Genomic DNA, 15,878 nt, shown 5'->3' on the forward strand with positions numbered 1-15,878 from the left:
GGGAGGGAGGGACGAGCGCCGCGCTGCGATTGGACGAGGCGGAGGGGCGGGGGCGGGGCGAGTCGCTAGGGAGACGGCGGGGGGCGGGGCCCGAGGAGGCGGGGCGGGGCCGGGCGGTGCGCGGGGCCTCCATCTTAGCGCACAAAGGAGCGGCGGCGCCTCGGCGAGGGTCGTGCGGCGCGTTCGGTGCGTGCGGGGTCCGGGCGGGTGGGTTGGCGGGGATGGAGATGAGCTGGGTTGCGCGGGGCCCGGCGGGAGGGCGCGGTGCTCGGTGCCACGCTGCCGGCGGGGCGGTGCTGCGGGCTGAGGCGCGGGGCTGGAGCTCGGGGCTGGAGCTCGGGGCTGGAGCTCGGGGGGCGGCTGAGGAGCGGTGCGAAGCGCTGTGCTGCGGTTCCATTGACAGGGGGATGGAGCTGGGCTTGTTCGGCCTGGGGAAAAGAAAGCTGTGGGGTGACCTCAGTGCAGCCTTCAGTACCTAAAGGGAGCCTACAGACAGGAGGGGAGTCAACTGTTTAAAAGGGCAGATAACAGCAGGAGAAGGGGAAATGGTTTTAAGTTGAGGGGGGGGAGATTGAGGTTGGGTGTTAGGAAAGGAAGTTCTGCGCTATGAGAGCGGTGAGGTGCTGGAACAGCTGCCCAGAGAGGCTGTGATGCCCCATCCATCCCGGAGGTGTTCAAGGCCAGGTTGGACGGGGCCCTGGGCAGCCTGGGCTGCTGTGAAATGTGGAGGTTGGTGGCCTCCATGCAGCAGGGGGTTGGAGCTTCGTGATCCTTGAGGTCGCTTCCAGCTCGGGCCATTCTGTGATTCTCCCTTTCGCTCACCTCCACTCCCTCGCTGTCGGAGCTGCACTGAGCAGGCTGTGTTCCTCCAGCTGTGTGTGTGTGTGTTACACAGCTGGGTTAATGGCAGCGTCTCATCATCTGCTCTACTGATGTTCCTGCTAATCCTGCAGTTCTCAGTGCCTGCTTTCCATTGCTCGGATGGGCAGGATGTATTTAGTGCAGGATTTGCAGCTCTTGTAGGTGCTCTTGTTTATTGTTTGCTGGCTCAGTCTGTTATTCACCTGCTCTTTTAGGCTGTTAGTTTCTCTCGTGCAGCTGTCCCACACACTGCCCATCTCTTTAGGTACAGTACCAGTGAGTGCTTTGGGTTGCACTGAGTCCCTGCTTTTTGTCAAAGAGTTTTGCTTTCTTTTTTGCTGCCTTTGGCCATACAGAGCGAAGATCTTTGTTTCTTTTTTGCAGCCTTTCAGTACCTAAAGGGAGTCTATAAACAGGAGGGAGTCAACTCTTTATGAGGGTAGATAACAGCAGGACAAGAGGAAATGGTTTGAAGTTGAAGGAGGGGAGATTGAGGTTGGATGTCAGGGGGAAGTTCTTTGCTATGAGAGTGGTGAGGTGCTGGAACAGCTGCCCAGAGAGGCTGTGATGCCCCGTCCATCCCTGGAGGTGTTCAAGGCCAGGTTGGATGGGGCCCTGGGCAGCCTGGTGTAGCATTAGAGATGGAGGTTGGTGGCCTTCCATGTGGCAGGGGGGTTGGAGCTTCATGATCCTTGAGGTTCCTACCAACCTGGGCCGTTCAGCACTCTGGCATCCTACCCTCTGCCATCCTAATTCATTGGCTCTTTATCTCAGCATTATTATGTTCTGCGCTCCTCTGGAAGTTTGCTTTTGCTTTTAGAATGAGTGTAATGTAACTCAGGGATTTAAGCAACCCATTAGTGATGAGCATGGTGAGTTGTCCAGGGGCACCTACCCTTCACACTTCAAGTTTATTGTCACACCGTATCTCCTATGGCTGATAATGCCTTGTGTTACAGAACATCCCCAAATTTTGTCAAGTTCTGTAGATGTTTTCTGATGCTTTGTGCCAGGTCTCTGTGTGTGCTGCTAGCTTTTCTTTGCACAGAGGAGCGAGTTAAAATGCCATCACCGTGCTGTAAATTGAAGGCAGGTTACTGTGTTGACATTTGTCTTATTCTGCTCCACTGGCAGTGTGTTGCGTTCAGCATTTTAAACTGTTTGGGTTTTGCTTTGTCTCCTGAATGCTGCTTGCTCAGTGAGCTTTGAATTCATTCCTTGTTTCAGGCCAGCAAAGGCAGATATGGCGCCCTGAGCTGCACTGTGTTCCCAGCATGTCATGAGGATTCTGTTGTGTCACTCATTGCCTTGCTTTTCCCTGGGTCCCGACGATGTGCTTTGTTTTCCCTTCCTGCTCTGTGTGCACTGACTGAAGTTGGTGTGTTGCAGCCACAGCTGTGCCAGCACGATCTTTATTTCCTCTTCTATTCCTTGTTATGTCCTTGAGGTCTGGTACAAATTGAGTCCCATATGACTCATGGTGTGACTGACCAGTGCGGTTATCTGCTGCCATCATCAGCCACTGGTGTGGCCAAATTGTGCTTTAGAAGTTTTCCCAGCTTTGCCATGGGAACTCTGTGTACTCAGTGGGTTGTTTTGGCCATTCAGGTCGCTTTCTCATGTTCTGGGGTGAGGTGCTGCTCCGTGCTTACTAAGATATGTTTGTTAATGGGCATTCAGCGTGCCACCAGGATCAGTAACAAGGCATCTGACCTCCTGAAACACCTTTCCTCTAGGAGTTGTAGTTATAAGCATGCAGAACGTTTGCAGCTGCAGGTTCTCTCCTTCATAAGTCTTCATTGGTGTAGAAAGCGCTGCTCTTCTGCTTTGGGTTTGTGACTGCTGTTCTGCTAGACAGAAGGAGAAACAAGGCTGGGGGTGTTTGAGGTGAAGTATTTGTGTGGCTTTTTGGAGTGCTCGCTTTGTAGAATCACTGGGAGTCATTCAGGTTGGAAAAGATCACTAAGATCACCTGGTGCAACCATCAACCAGCCCGTGGTGTCCACAAACTGGTAGGAATATAGCTGGAATTGTAGGTTAGATGTGTATCAGAAGGCTGTGCCACTTGTGTGCATGTGTGCCATCTTCCTGCAGACCTTTTTTGCTCTCCTTAGAGCATCTCCCCCCGATGCATTTGATGAAATAGTGCTGTTGCTAATTGCGTTTGGATAAACTTCAGCTCTCCTGAAACTCCTCAAGAATTAACTCAAGAGAAGCAGCAGATGTCTGTGGCTACTCATACAGGTTTATGAAAGCTTCTTAAGTTGCTCTTGAGCTTTCTGCCTTTTTTTCCCCCCCATGTGCAGCCTTAATGAAATAGAGGAGACTCACATTTCTGCTTCAACCCCTTTCAGGCTGCCTCATGCAACACGTAGCTGGTTCTCTTCCCAACCCACTGCTGCCTTTTGAGGGTTGTCTTTGCCAGGCAGTTTGTCCCCTTCCTCTTCTTGGCTCTTAAACCCACTAGCCAGCTTCCTTTGGGTTTCCTCATACCAGCAGAGGCTTTAAAATCCTACCTCTCCATATGTTTTGTTAGGAGGGGAAAGGCTGCCCAACAGGGCTGCTTAGAGATTGGCCCCGTTCTCTGATGGTGCTGCATGAAGCAGAAGTTTCTCTGTCCTGCTGCCCCCAGGCCGCTGATACATGCTGTTTGTGATGATAACCAGTGTCATCAGGAGACAGATCTGGTGAGGCTGAGATTAGGAGGCTGCAGACACCGCCTGCTCTGCGTTCTGCTCCTGGAGGCACAGTTGTCAGCCGACAAGTGGAAGTTCCCAATGGAGGTATTGCTGAATTTTGCAGTGATGTTATCAGAGTCTTTCACACGTCCCAAACTGCAGTGTGGTTTATGCATTCCTAATGCCTTAGTCACAGGCAGAGCCACCAACCTCCATCTCTAATGCTACACCAGGCTGCCCAGGGCCCCATCCAACCTGGCCTTGAACACCTCCAGGGATGGACGGGGCATCACAGCCTCTCTGGGCAGCTGTTCCAGCACCTCACCTCCAGCACGAACCTTTCTGACATGAACCATTAAATTTACTAGAACAAGAACTTCAAAATGCATTGGCATTTTTGTTTCTCCACAACTCCGTGCCCTCTGCCAGTACCTGGAATGTCCATGCTGTCCTCTAGCTCTGTCTTTCCTGGAATTTCTTGCTGGCTTTTATTTATCAAGGACTTCTTTTCCACCCCACCACCCCCGAAAAGTTTAGCAAATGCCCTGTAGTTGAGTTGTGAAGCTTCCAAGGAAGATTAACCGAAATCAACTGGAACCTCTGAACGAATGCCCGTGCCCTAACTCAATATTCTGGTATAGCTAATCCAGTGTATGTATTATAGCTTATAAGGGTGGGCTTTTGGGTGTTCTCAGCCTGTAGCACTGCTCGGCATTATTATTAAGGGCCTTATTATTCTTACTACTGTTATTATTAAGGGCCTTCCTGCTGTTTCAAACCCCTGGGGAGAAAACCTGGAAGTCGCATTCCCTGTTATGGATGCTGGTGCTGAAGGGGTTGGTTAGACATTCAAAGCGTTAAAGGCCACCGTACAAAGGATATTTCCATCTAAATGACCTCTGAGACACAGCAGGTAATTACTTCAGCGTGCTGCAGAGGAGCAGCCTGGTGCTGGAGCTGCTCTTCTTGACCCCAGCAGGGTGAGGCAGGGTTTTCTTCCTTGCCACAGGGTTGCTTTGGAGACAGCAGGCTGTAAAACGTGGCTTACAGGAGGCCAGCAGAAAAGGAAACCGCTGTGGTGTTAGGGTTTGCTGCTTCTTCCTGCTTTGTTGCTCCCACAGCAGAAGAGCAGAGCCTTCAGGAGCGTTGTGCTTCCAACAGAACTGGAATTAGAGGCTTGCAGCCCAACGCTGAGGAGCGCTTGGGTAAGAGATAGGAAGTTTGAGACTTTCCTGCAAGACTCCAGGTCAGTCTGCTCTTGGTTTAGGATGCTTTTGCTATGACTAGTAAGAGACCAAATGACTGCAGCAGTGGCTTTGATTGCAAATAGTGACATGCTGCATGCCAGTAAATGCTGTTTCCCATGGTGTGAACCCTGCAGGATATTTTTAGAAGAAAACAAAATAATTGCATGGGGGTTTTGCTTCAGATCCTGCAAGGTGCTGTTCAGTTACCACGTGTGGAAGCATAGGCAGGGAGTTGACTGAGGTCTGCAGTGAACTTCTGCATTTGGTTGGTTGCTGTGTGGGCACCAAGCAGCTCCTGCTCTTCAGTTGCACAAACTGCTCAGCTGCAGGGTTTACCTCTGACCTCGGTGGATCTGCAATCGTAGCATCATGGAGGTTGGAAAGACTGCTAGGATCATCAAGTCCAACCAGCAGCCCATGACTGGGAGCTCTTTAGCTGCATCCCTCGCTGCCACATCTGCTCTTTTCTTAAATACCTCCAGGGATGCTCAATTTGCTTGTTACTTCTTCACCTTCCCTGCTCATCCTAAATCTGAGGTCTTCTCTGTGTTGCAGCCTCTGTTTGCAAACACAAGGCGTACATCCTAGGTCTAAGCTGATGAACTTGTAACTTGAACTCTGCCTTTGGCTGGCCTCACAAGTGCCTTCATTTTTAGGACCATCATTTCTGGGGGGGCAGGAAAGATGCTGCAGAAGTATTTCTAATCATTTTCCTCCTTAATAGGAAATTGCTGCCTAGAACTTCGTTTTGCACTTGGAAAGTTGCATCATTTCCTGACCAAACTGCTACATCATGCTCCTCTAAGAGGAGAACGTGCTGCTTTCATTCTTGTAGCAGGAGCTGGAGAAGCTCTTGTAGCAGCTGGAACCCTCTTTAGTCATTTATGTGTATGAGGAGGTTCTTGTTTTCTTGGCAGCATGCTCCATTTCATGGGCAGGAGAGGCTTTTTTCCATCGTGAGGCAGTGTTATGGTTGGCTGCATCAAAATATTTCAGAGGATGAATCACCAATTCTTAGCAAACAAGACCAAGGCCACCTCCATTGGCCGTTTCTGCATTGGTGAGCTCCATCAGATGACCTCCTCGTGTTGGCTGCCCATCTGCACCTCTGGGCACGTGGAAATCACTCAAGTAACATGCAATTCAATGGCTGATGTTCGTGTTTTGTTGTTTCTTTCCAAGAAACAACAAGGAATATTCCTGGTATGGTATGATTTGGGACTTGTTGTGTTGTGAGAGGGCTGGGCTGCTTGGCTAACAGCTGGTCACGGCGTCAGGATGGGACATGGCTTGGCTTCAGCAGCAGCTGCAGAGACTCTTAGCACCATAACTACTGAAAAAAAGGGTATAAATGGCTTGGGGGAGATTAATTCTCTTAGAGCCAGTTTGTTTAGCTGCCTCAGGAGGTTTTGCTGCTGACACAGGGGCAGGTATGCTACAACAGAGCCCATTTATCTGCTGTTGTGTGCTTGTACCCCTCTTTGAGTGTCCGCTACCAGATAAGAGGGTCTGCTTATCCTGCCTCAGTACTGCTGGTGTGATGATCCCTGCAAACTCCCTTCTTGTAGGCAAACCCTTTCAAAAGAAAAAACAGTTATCTTTCATTCTCATAGTATTTTCAAGTAGACCACTAAGTATTTCTGCAAGAAAACACTGGCTGTGCATCCAGTTTGTGCTGACAGCAGATATTTCCTAAGGCTTGAAGTTAAATTTCCAGTCTCACCAAGTTTCTGTGCTTATATGCAGAGGATTTTACCTCTTAGTGGGGAAAAATACCACAACCCAATATGTTTCATCCTTCTCGAAGATGCATCCTGTATTGTGAGTTTTCTCTTGCCTTGGCATCCCTTCTGTCTCCTTGTGCTGGTGACACCTGTATCTCCTCTGTGCACGTCTGTTCCAGTTGTGCAGGGTTTTGGCCTCTGTTTCACTGTTGAGTTGGCTGCCAGCAGCCAGATGCTGAGCTCACATTCGTTATCATGTTGTAAACCTTTCCTTAATCTTGCCAGCTCAAACGCATCGCTGTTTCAAAAGAGGTGGTTTTGTTGGTTTGTTTGTTTTTAGTTGCACTTCAGAACCTCTCTTCCTGCGTTTGGACCTTGTTCAAATGAGGCTGGTTTGCCAGGCAGATCTGTAGCAACCTCTTCCACCAGCTTCTGTGCCAAAGTATTTAATCTTTCAATTTTTTGAAGCTTGGAAGCAAGTTCCTTGTGTGTTACTTAGCCTGCTGTACAAGCAGATGCTGTCAGACTCAGCTATTTACTAAATAAGGGGAGTTTATCCTGTCACTGCACAGAATACCCTGAATTGGAAGGGATGCACAGGAATCACGGAGTCCAATCCCTAAGAAATGTCTGCTGCTGTTCCTTTTGCAGGCAGTAATTTGAGGGTGACTTGGTGGCATTGCAGAGGGGAGGGGAGATGCTTCGCTCTGGGGGCAGTTCCCAAATGAATTGTTCTCTTTTTTCCTCTCTGTTTTCAGAGACTCTTTGGCGTATCTTGTAAAAGTGATTGGCTGTGCTGATTCACTGCCCACTTTATCATGTGCTGATAAAGACACAGTGCTGCTTCTCCCAGTACAAATGCATCTGCAGCCTGCAGAAATACAGTCCACTTCCTCTGCAGAGTTCTGTGAGCAAGCCCAGCTCTTCCTCAACCAAACACACCTAAGGGTGAGTTGATCATAATTGCTTGTTTTCAGTATCTCAGTGCTGTGCTACTAGAATGCCCTAAAATGAGCTGGATACGTGCTTATTTTTCCCCTAGGATCACACACGTTTTGCATTTGATGTAACTGGTTCTCTCTTTAAATGTTATTTGAGTTTTTTTGCTTATATCAGGTCTTCACAGTGTTCTTTCTAAGTCATTTGAAGCAGTCTGGCTGTGGTCTTGCACTGTTTCACTGAAGGTCCCTGCATCTCTGGCACCCTTGCATCTGCTGTCTCCTTGCTGACTGAGCAGCTGGCTCAGATGGGGAGCTACTGAGCGTGCAGTCCTGTGTCTTGCTGTGCTCAAACAGCTTGGAGAGCAGGGCAAACATGCTGTGCTACTGCAACCATTGTCATGATCTGCTGCTTATGAGTTTCTTGAAACAAAGCTCAAGCTCTTGTATTTGTTGCCTTTAGTGTGCCACCATGGGCTTTGTTTTCCTAACCCACCTTCAGTTACCTTAATACCAAGCACTACTGAAGGAAGATAACATACTTAGGACAAAGAAGAGAGCTTGTCTGCAGTGATTTCTTACTGATGGCTGTCCATTCAAATCATGGGATCATAGAATGGCCTGGATTGAAAAGGACCACAATGACCATCTCATTCCAACCCCCTGCTGTGTGCAGGGTTGCCAACCTTGGTGTTACTTCATCAAGCATAGCATCACCTTGATGCCATGCTTGCTCCTATGACTGGTGGCTGGCTTCCCAAATCACGTTGCTGTGATTTCTGTCCCAAATAACAGTCAGCCATTGCACGACTGCCAGTTGGCTGAGATGTCAGGGAACCTTTTGTATTTAAAAGGTGGTAACTGCCTTCCATTTCCTTCTAATTTCCTCTAATTTAGGATTATTTAATAATTGTAAAACAGTAATAACCTGGTATTCATCATTCTCACTTAAATTCTTTGAAGACCAAATGCACGCTATGCTTTTGAGTCGTTCATGTATCCTGGCATGCTTGAAGTGTGTAAGTAGCAAAACAATGTCTTTAGCAGGGCTTTATTTTACCTGAGGCTTTATATAAGGCTATGCAGACACACACCTCATGGCTTGCAAACATAACTCCTGATCAGGCAGGGTTTTGAATCCTATTGCTCTTGCTAACATTCCTGATACAGGGGTGTGTAGTGCATGTCCTACAACCCCAGTTACTACTGGGCCTGTAGTTGATCCAGACCCTTCAAATAAGGAACAAAAGAGGGACTGAATTGGTCTCCCTTCTTCAAAAAGGAAGGGCTGGTTGATGCTAGAAGCAAAGAATCATAGAATGGCCTGGGTTGAAAAGGACCACAATGATCATCTGGTTTCAACCCCCCTGCTGTGTTCAGGGTAGCCAAGCACCAGCCCAGGCTGCCCAGAGCCACATCCAGCCTCCAGGGATGGGGCATCATCCACAGAAAACACCCCTTTCAAAATCTATTTGATTTTCTCACCTTAAAATGGGGTTTGTGAAAATGTTTCTTTCTGCTTCTTTGGGTTAGAATCCAGTTGAAGCAGACGTGTTCTGAAAAGATGCATTTGCACACAGATGGACTGAACGCTTGGTTCGATCCACTTGTTGCTGCAATAGGCCACAACTGTAGGACTGGGTCTTGGGAAATCGAACCCTAACCTGTAGAATCTGTCTCAAAATTAGTTTGAGTATTCCTGGTGTGAATAGTGCAGCCTTCAGTTTGATTGCCCAAGCAGTGTGTCTCTATGGGCAGTAAAGAGAACATGAAACTGTGGTTTATTAGTACTTAAAAGGTGACAGTGTACTGGACTTAAGGACAGAATTGTTCCTCCCTAGCCAGAAAACGTGCAGGAAAACAGCAGGTAGCGTAAAAATGAAGTGTGGGGAGAAGCTACCCAGGCAGAGAACTTCTTGCTCTTCGTCATTCATCCTTTTCCCCTACACCTGTGGATTGCAAACTGTCTGTTTCTTAGTTTATTTGATATGCCATGGATAGTGCTGTTTATTAATACAAGAATTCTTCTGCTGTTCAAACTGAAGACTGACTCTTGTTTTGGATTTGCTTTTTCAGCCCTCCACCTGGATGACCAATGTCCATTTTAACCGATTCTGTCGGAAATTAAGCCTCCAACTTCCATTCATTCCTGCTGGCAGCAACGCGTATAATGCAAACGACCGCAATTCAGGATCACGCAACCATTGCTCTTAAAACTTCCTAGATGATTGTAGTTGCTTTCCTTGTGTTCTATGCTAGCAGAAGCCTTTTCCAAGGTTTACTGTTGACTCTAGAGCACCACGTTCCCCGTTTGCTGGGAGCCTTGGGGGCTGGCACCATGGGCAACTCCTGCGTTTGCCGCGATGACAGCGGAGCAGAAGACAGCTTGGAGTCTCAGCATCGACAAACAGAGAGCAGTAGGGTACGTGCACCTGATGGAAGGAGCCACCCAAGGGACCCTGTCCGACCACCTAGGAGGGGGAGAGGGCCTCATGAACCAAGAAGGAAAAAACAGAATGTGGATGGGCTAGTACTTGACACACTGGCTGTAATTCGGACGTTAGTAGATAAGTAAGTACCACCTCAAGGAATAATTCAACATGAGTGAAAATACAATGTTCTTGTCTTCTCTCAAACTGTGACTCCATCCTCTCACCGATCTACACCTGGCCCTCCCTGAAGCAGCAGCGTGTTTCCATCTGGAGGCTTAGGAGAGGAGCACCTTTCCTAGGTAATAGCCATAGCTCCTGAGCGCCCAGATACAGACTCCTGCAGGAGCTGAGGAGCTTTCTCACCTTCCTGTGTGGGCCTGCACCCAGATGGGATGAGGAGTGTGCTCAGTATTGCTTATCTGGTGTAGATACACAGCTTAGGCAGCGGCAAACCTTACAGAGTTTGGCAACTTCTGTCCTGAACGTTGACTACTAAGCAAGGTTTCTGTTTTCAGGCTGCATCTACTTCTTTGGAAGTGGCTCAGCAAAATTGAGAGCTTTGACCGTTGTCAGTTTGCATAAAGAGACTGAGGTTTTCTTTCTGAGTGTTTTTCAAGTCTGCATGTTGTGTCTCTTCAGCTTATGATTGCAGCGTTGCATTCCTTGCATGCTCAAAGCATCCACTGAGGGCGTGTGGGATATTTATGGACAGACACTTATTTGGGTGGTTTTGTTTTGTTTTTGTTTGCATTGCTTTTTATGGAGCTCTATAAAAGGACCTCAAAACTGGAGGGTGAAGTTGGCTCATCTCTTCCGGGTTAGGTGCAGGTTAGGAATCAGACCAGAACAGAAGGAAAAATGCTATTGTAGCTTCACAAGTGGGATGGATGAGGCTCAGGTTACATGAGCCTTGCTTGATTCTACCTGTATCCCTGCTCCTTGCTCCTGTTGTAAAATGCTTAAGTGGAAATAGCAGAATTTAAGCTGAAGAGGTGTGGTATCAGCTGTGTGTAGTTGAGGCTGGGAGGGGATTGGCGTGCTGGTGGCTGTTGTTGCTTTCGGTGTTTTACCTCTTACTTTAGGATCTGTCTTCAAAACATTAAGTGAAAATTGTGCAGAATTCTCAAAAGCCTCTCCCTGACCTCTGATGGCTTCCCCTTTCCCCTGAGGTCATGTCTTCAGGCTGTTTCACAACGCTTCTGTATGTAGTTGGTCCTGTTGCTCTTGCAGTCAGTTTTGTAATCCTGTAAGTACTTTCCTTTGCTGCTGAATTATAGCAACCACAGTCACTGATCCTGGAGTCCTGTTTCACACAAATTCCTGAAGCTGTGGTATTTTGTTATACTGGCTCAGCGAAACGCTTCCCTCGACTCACATAACTGTGGAATCATTAAGGTTGGAAAAGACCTCTGAGATCACCCAGTCCAAGTGCCAACCCATTACCAGCATGCCCACTAAACCCTCAGTAGGTTGGAAGGGACCTCTGGAAGTTCATCCACTCCAACCTCCAGCGTAGCCCCAGTCAAGCAGGTGGCTCAGGGCCTTGGCAAGCATCGACCAACTCCAGGAAATGGCTTTGGGTCGCTTTTCTCGTGGGCTCCCCATTTTTTACACGGGGGATCCCAAAAGTGCATACAGTACTCCAGATTCTGTCTTGCAAGCACCACGGGGTTACTGTGGTCTGTTGCTTAAATATTACAGCAGGTGATGAGGCACATCTGGTTGTATAACACAGCCAAATACGACAAGACTCCATTGTGTAGGACAAAGACCTATAGCTGTGAGTAGTGGGGGAGCATCTTCATGAGGCAGATTATCCAAATGTGCCTGAAAGAAGCTTAAGGAACCTTCTGTGAGACCTTAAGCTAATGATGACCCTTCTTAGTTAAATAGGAATGAATAGTGGAGGGGGGGAAGAAGAAAATCCACAACTGGAAGTTTTGTTTTTGCAGTGTGAGTGAGTCTGTAGGGTTAAGTATGTTCTTTATCACCTGTTTCTTCATAGAGCTGTATCTTCTTGGAAGCACCACAACTGAAACAGAAGGAAATGGTAGGGAAGCCATATTTTCATGTCAAAAACCACGTGCAAGTCAAGTCAGTTTAAGTGGAGACGTGTGTAACACTCAGTTGGAAATGTAGGCTTCGGTGTGATAGCACAGTAATGAAGAGCCAAAGATTGGAGTCTGGGCAGTGGGAGGCCAAAGCCTTCCTGGCGTTCCTCTTCTAAACTCTGTAATAAAATCTCATGCTTGAGGATGCCATGAGATGAACTGCACATTGAGTTGCTGTAGTGTGAGCTGTGATGAACGCTTGCTTTCCCTGCTCACTGTTTGGGGTCTGATTTTTCTTGTCCAGATATCTCTCTTTCCTAGAAGGAGTAGAGTTCCATTTCTAAGCCTCTGATTTTTGCCATTTATACAGAGTGCTGCTTCACAAATAGTTTTGTTTCCCAATAGCAAATGCTGGGGGGGCATAATTAATCTTTCTGGAGTAACTCGTTTAATTATCTGCATGATGAACCCGCGTTGAGATCTTCTGAAATTCTTCTGTGTGATGCATTTCCAGTCTTATTTTGAAGGCTGAGGCAGAGATTGATGGTAGAATGTATCGTTCTGAGTCTGGGGTTGGTTCATAATGCTGAAATAGCGCTGAGTGCAGCACTGAGGATGATGTGCCACCACGTAAGCTTTTGTGGTCCTGGAGGTGCTTGCTCAACAGGACTTGGAGACTTTGCTTTGGGTGCTTCCAGTGGCACTGATGTAGCTGGCCATAGGTCCTTGCCCTTGCTCCATCAAACCAAACCGAGCAACGTGTCCAACCTGCATCATTATTAATTTTTTCCACGGTGGAAAGGGAATTGGGGTAAATATTTCCTGTTGAACTGCCTTAATGTTTTCCTGCTGCTCTTGTTAATGAATCAGTAGGGTATGGTGCTTCTAGATAGCTTGCCTTTCAATTGAGGGAAGGGGGGGAGGAGCAGTTTCTGAGCAAAGTGTGTTGATGGTGCATCCCTTGTGCACTGCCCTTGCTGCCCTTTGTGACCTCTGCTACTTAACTCTGAGTGACTTTGCTAATGGATAGCAATAAGCCTAAGCAGTGTATATATACCTGTAGATATGGGTAACATTTCACAGACCAGCTAATGTAGACATGCAGGTGTTTTTTAAGCCAGAAAACAGCCTAAATCCCAGCCGTATTTCAGATCTGAAAATGGCATTAGTGCATTGCAGCCAATGTGACTTTCTCTCCATTAAATGCTTAGTGGATTCATTTTACTGTGTCTTTACCATTTTATTCAGTGTGTTGCATTGAAGGCTGTGCATAAACGTTGACCTGTGCAATATCTCTTTCAGCGACCAGGAGCCTCCTTATTCAATGATCACGTTGCATGAAATGGCAGAAACAGGTACCGAGGCGCCGTGTTGGGCATTTCAGTTGTGACTCCACAGGGGAAAATCCAAACACTTATTTTTAGTTGCAAAATAATTGCACTGCAAGTATGAGTTCTATTGCTTTGCTGTAGCTCTAGGGACTTGGACTCCAAAACACAGTTCTGCCCTTTGGAAGATCCACGGAGCTGCTGGGTGTTGCTCTGAGTTTTTCGAGCTCTGTTACGCTTCTACATGAGCAGTTCAGTGCAAACACATTAAACCATAAGCCACAAAGAATGCCTGTTTGCACGAGGGCAGAATCAGCCCATGTATGTAAATATGCTTCAAAGTCTGTACTTCTCTGCTGCCGAATACTTGCCTCTGTTTAGGTTTTTGCTGTCCTTAGACCTCCAGTTTATTGATGTAGTTGTTCCAGCACTGTACTGAAGTTGTCCTGCATGCCAAGCTGTGTCAGTACGAGGGTTGCTTATCTGTGTGATGGGAGGAGGAACTCATCCAACTGGAGACCTGTACAAATTTCTGCTAGAGTTGAATGAAGTCTCTTAACAGAGTTGGTATCGGTCCCAGATGATGTGTTTCTGTATTGGGATGAGCTAATCAACTTGATCTGATATGACAGCAATTCAGTACAATGTGTTTTGGAGTAATGTACTAACAAATTCTAAGATCAGAAGTGTTATTTAGGTTTACTTGCCATTGTGGATGGGAGCACAAAGCTTCCAACCTCACTTGTATGCAGATGCAATTATCTTTATTTTTACTTCTCAGGCAACTCTTCTTGTAAATCCAAATTGCTCACTCTTTTAGTAGTTGGTTAACATCTAATTGATTCACATTAATGAGCAGACAAAGCCTCCTACCTATTCTCTTTCCCTGTGTAATCAGAGTTTGTTTAGAAGGCCATGGGAGGCATGGGAGAAGCTAATACACTTGTTCTGAGGTCCACGTTATTTGCAGAGCAGGTAGGATGCTTTCTTTCTGGCCAGGCATATTTCTTTCAGCATGGTTATGAGTGCAGTGTGTTCAACTATAGCACTGAACACTGAGCTCTTGAGTTAGGATGCTGGAACCAAGTGCTTAGGAGGGTTCCTTCCTGGAATATGCTCTGGCCTGGGCAGGACTGTTCTCCAAACAATACCAATGTTTGCTATTATTCCTTGAAATTAGACTTCCAAGCTACAAACTTAAGGCATAGATATAAAATTTAAAACATATGGATTATTTTCCCTCGTGCCTATGAGCTCACCGAGTCATTGAAATGATTGAAAACCTACATTTCCACTGCTGATGTATTTTGAACTCTTGGATCACCGTGCTAATTCTAAACATGACTTCTCTTTTGTGGTTGACAGATGAAGGTTGGCTGGAAGTTGTCCAGTCTTTAATTAGAGTTATTCCACTAGAGGATCCGCTGGGACCGGCCGTCATAACGCTGCTACTCGATGAATGCCCACTGCCAACAAAAGTAAGTTGAAACACTGTGTTTATCTGCAGCTGAATTTCAGTTGGCCCTGGTTGCCATGATAGTTGCTGGGTGGGTTTCTTTGGTTATGCAGGACAGTTAACTGCTCAGAAATGGGTGTAACTTGTAACTTGGAGTCATTTTTGGTGACCTGGCGTCTAATCACTACTTAACACTAGAAGCAGTGTAGTAGAAGATGAAAAAACACAGCTTTCTGGGGAAGAACAAGGAGACTTTGGACCTTAGCTGCTTCCATTGCTCTCTTCTCCCTGCAGGCATTCGAGGCCAGGCTGGATGTGGCTCTGGGCAGCCTGGGCTGCTGGTTGGTGACCTGCACAGAGCAGGGGGTTGGAAGCAGATGATCATTGTGGTCCTTTTCAACCCGGGCCATTCTTTACCATGCAGTATGCATGCTCTGCAGTGAACATCTGCGGGTGTTTTGGTTTTTTTTCCTCTAATATCTGAAAGCTGCATATGCACCACTCACTACTTAGTTTGTTTCTTCCCTGCACGTAAGGAATGCAGTGCAACTGGGCATCCTGAGTTGAAGAAACAACACTTTAACTGTTTAATACCTATATACAGTTTTGGCAAATCTGAGCACTCTCTTTACTGACCATTAAACTGGCCCTGGATGGAAATACAATCTGCAGCATTCATGCTGTGCTGGTACAAACACTTTAATGAGGGAAATGCAGACCTCTGCTCCACGTGAAGAATTTCTGTTGTGGTTTTTTTTTTTTCCAGCTGTACAACTTCCTGAGTCATCAGGTGACCTGTGTTTCAAAAGTCACAGTGCAATTGCCTGCTAAATAGTTGACTGTAAGAGGCAGTGAGATACTTCCTCCTGGGGTTGCTCAGAGGCTTTTTCCCTATTGCAGTTCTTTACAGCACAGCAAAGTGCAGGGAGTTGCAGCTGTGGGATCTACAGGTCATGTGCAGCCCATTAAAGTCGTTGTTGTTGTTTTCCATATTCAGAATAAGTTTAAGTATTTGGTCTTCAGGGATTTAAGTCAGTGCCCAGCTCCTGCTGCAGCTGGAGAACAGTAGGCTGGTTTTTGTTACGGTGGGCTGTGAAGTCCATAAAGTTGAAATGGCAGCACAGTAAGCCGTTCAGCCTATAAAGTCTTCATTTAACTCAACG

The 15,878-nt window shown here is 47.0% G+C and overlaps 1 protein-coding gene across 5 annotated transcripts in view; it reads left to right on the forward strand.

Annotated features, from left to right (window-relative positions):
- Positions 1-15,878, forward strand: part of RSPRY1 (ring finger and SPRY domain containing 1) — a 39,935-nt gene that overhangs the window by 8,083 nt on the left and 15,974 nt on the right. The window contains exons 1-6 of one of the 5 annotated variants that reach the window (XM_048958251.1): positions 140-186; positions 3,494-3,644; positions 7,269-7,458; positions 9,525-10,019; positions 13,234-13,286; positions 14,625-14,737. In XM_048958251.1, coding sequence (XP_048814208.1) covers positions 9,673-10,019; positions 13,234-13,286; positions 14,625-14,737 — 513 coding nt within the window. In that variant the 5' untranslated portion in view covers positions 140-186; positions 3,494-3,644; positions 7,269-7,458; positions 9,525-9,672. Of the gene's footprint in view, positions 1-87; positions 187-3,493; positions 3,645-4,318; positions 4,453-7,268; positions 7,459-9,524; positions 10,020-13,233; positions 13,287-14,624; positions 14,738-15,878 lie in introns of those variants that run through there. The other 4 variants (XM_048958252.1, XM_048958253.1, XM_048958254.1 and 1 more) reach the window with 4 other exon arrangements.

The sequence above is a fragment of the Lagopus muta genome, chromosome 12, assembly GCF_023343835.1.
Source record: "Lagopus muta isolate bLagMut1 chromosome 12, bLagMut1 primary, whole genome shotgun sequence".
NCBI lineage: Eukaryota > Metazoa > Chordata > Aves > Galliformes > Phasianidae > Lagopus > Lagopus muta.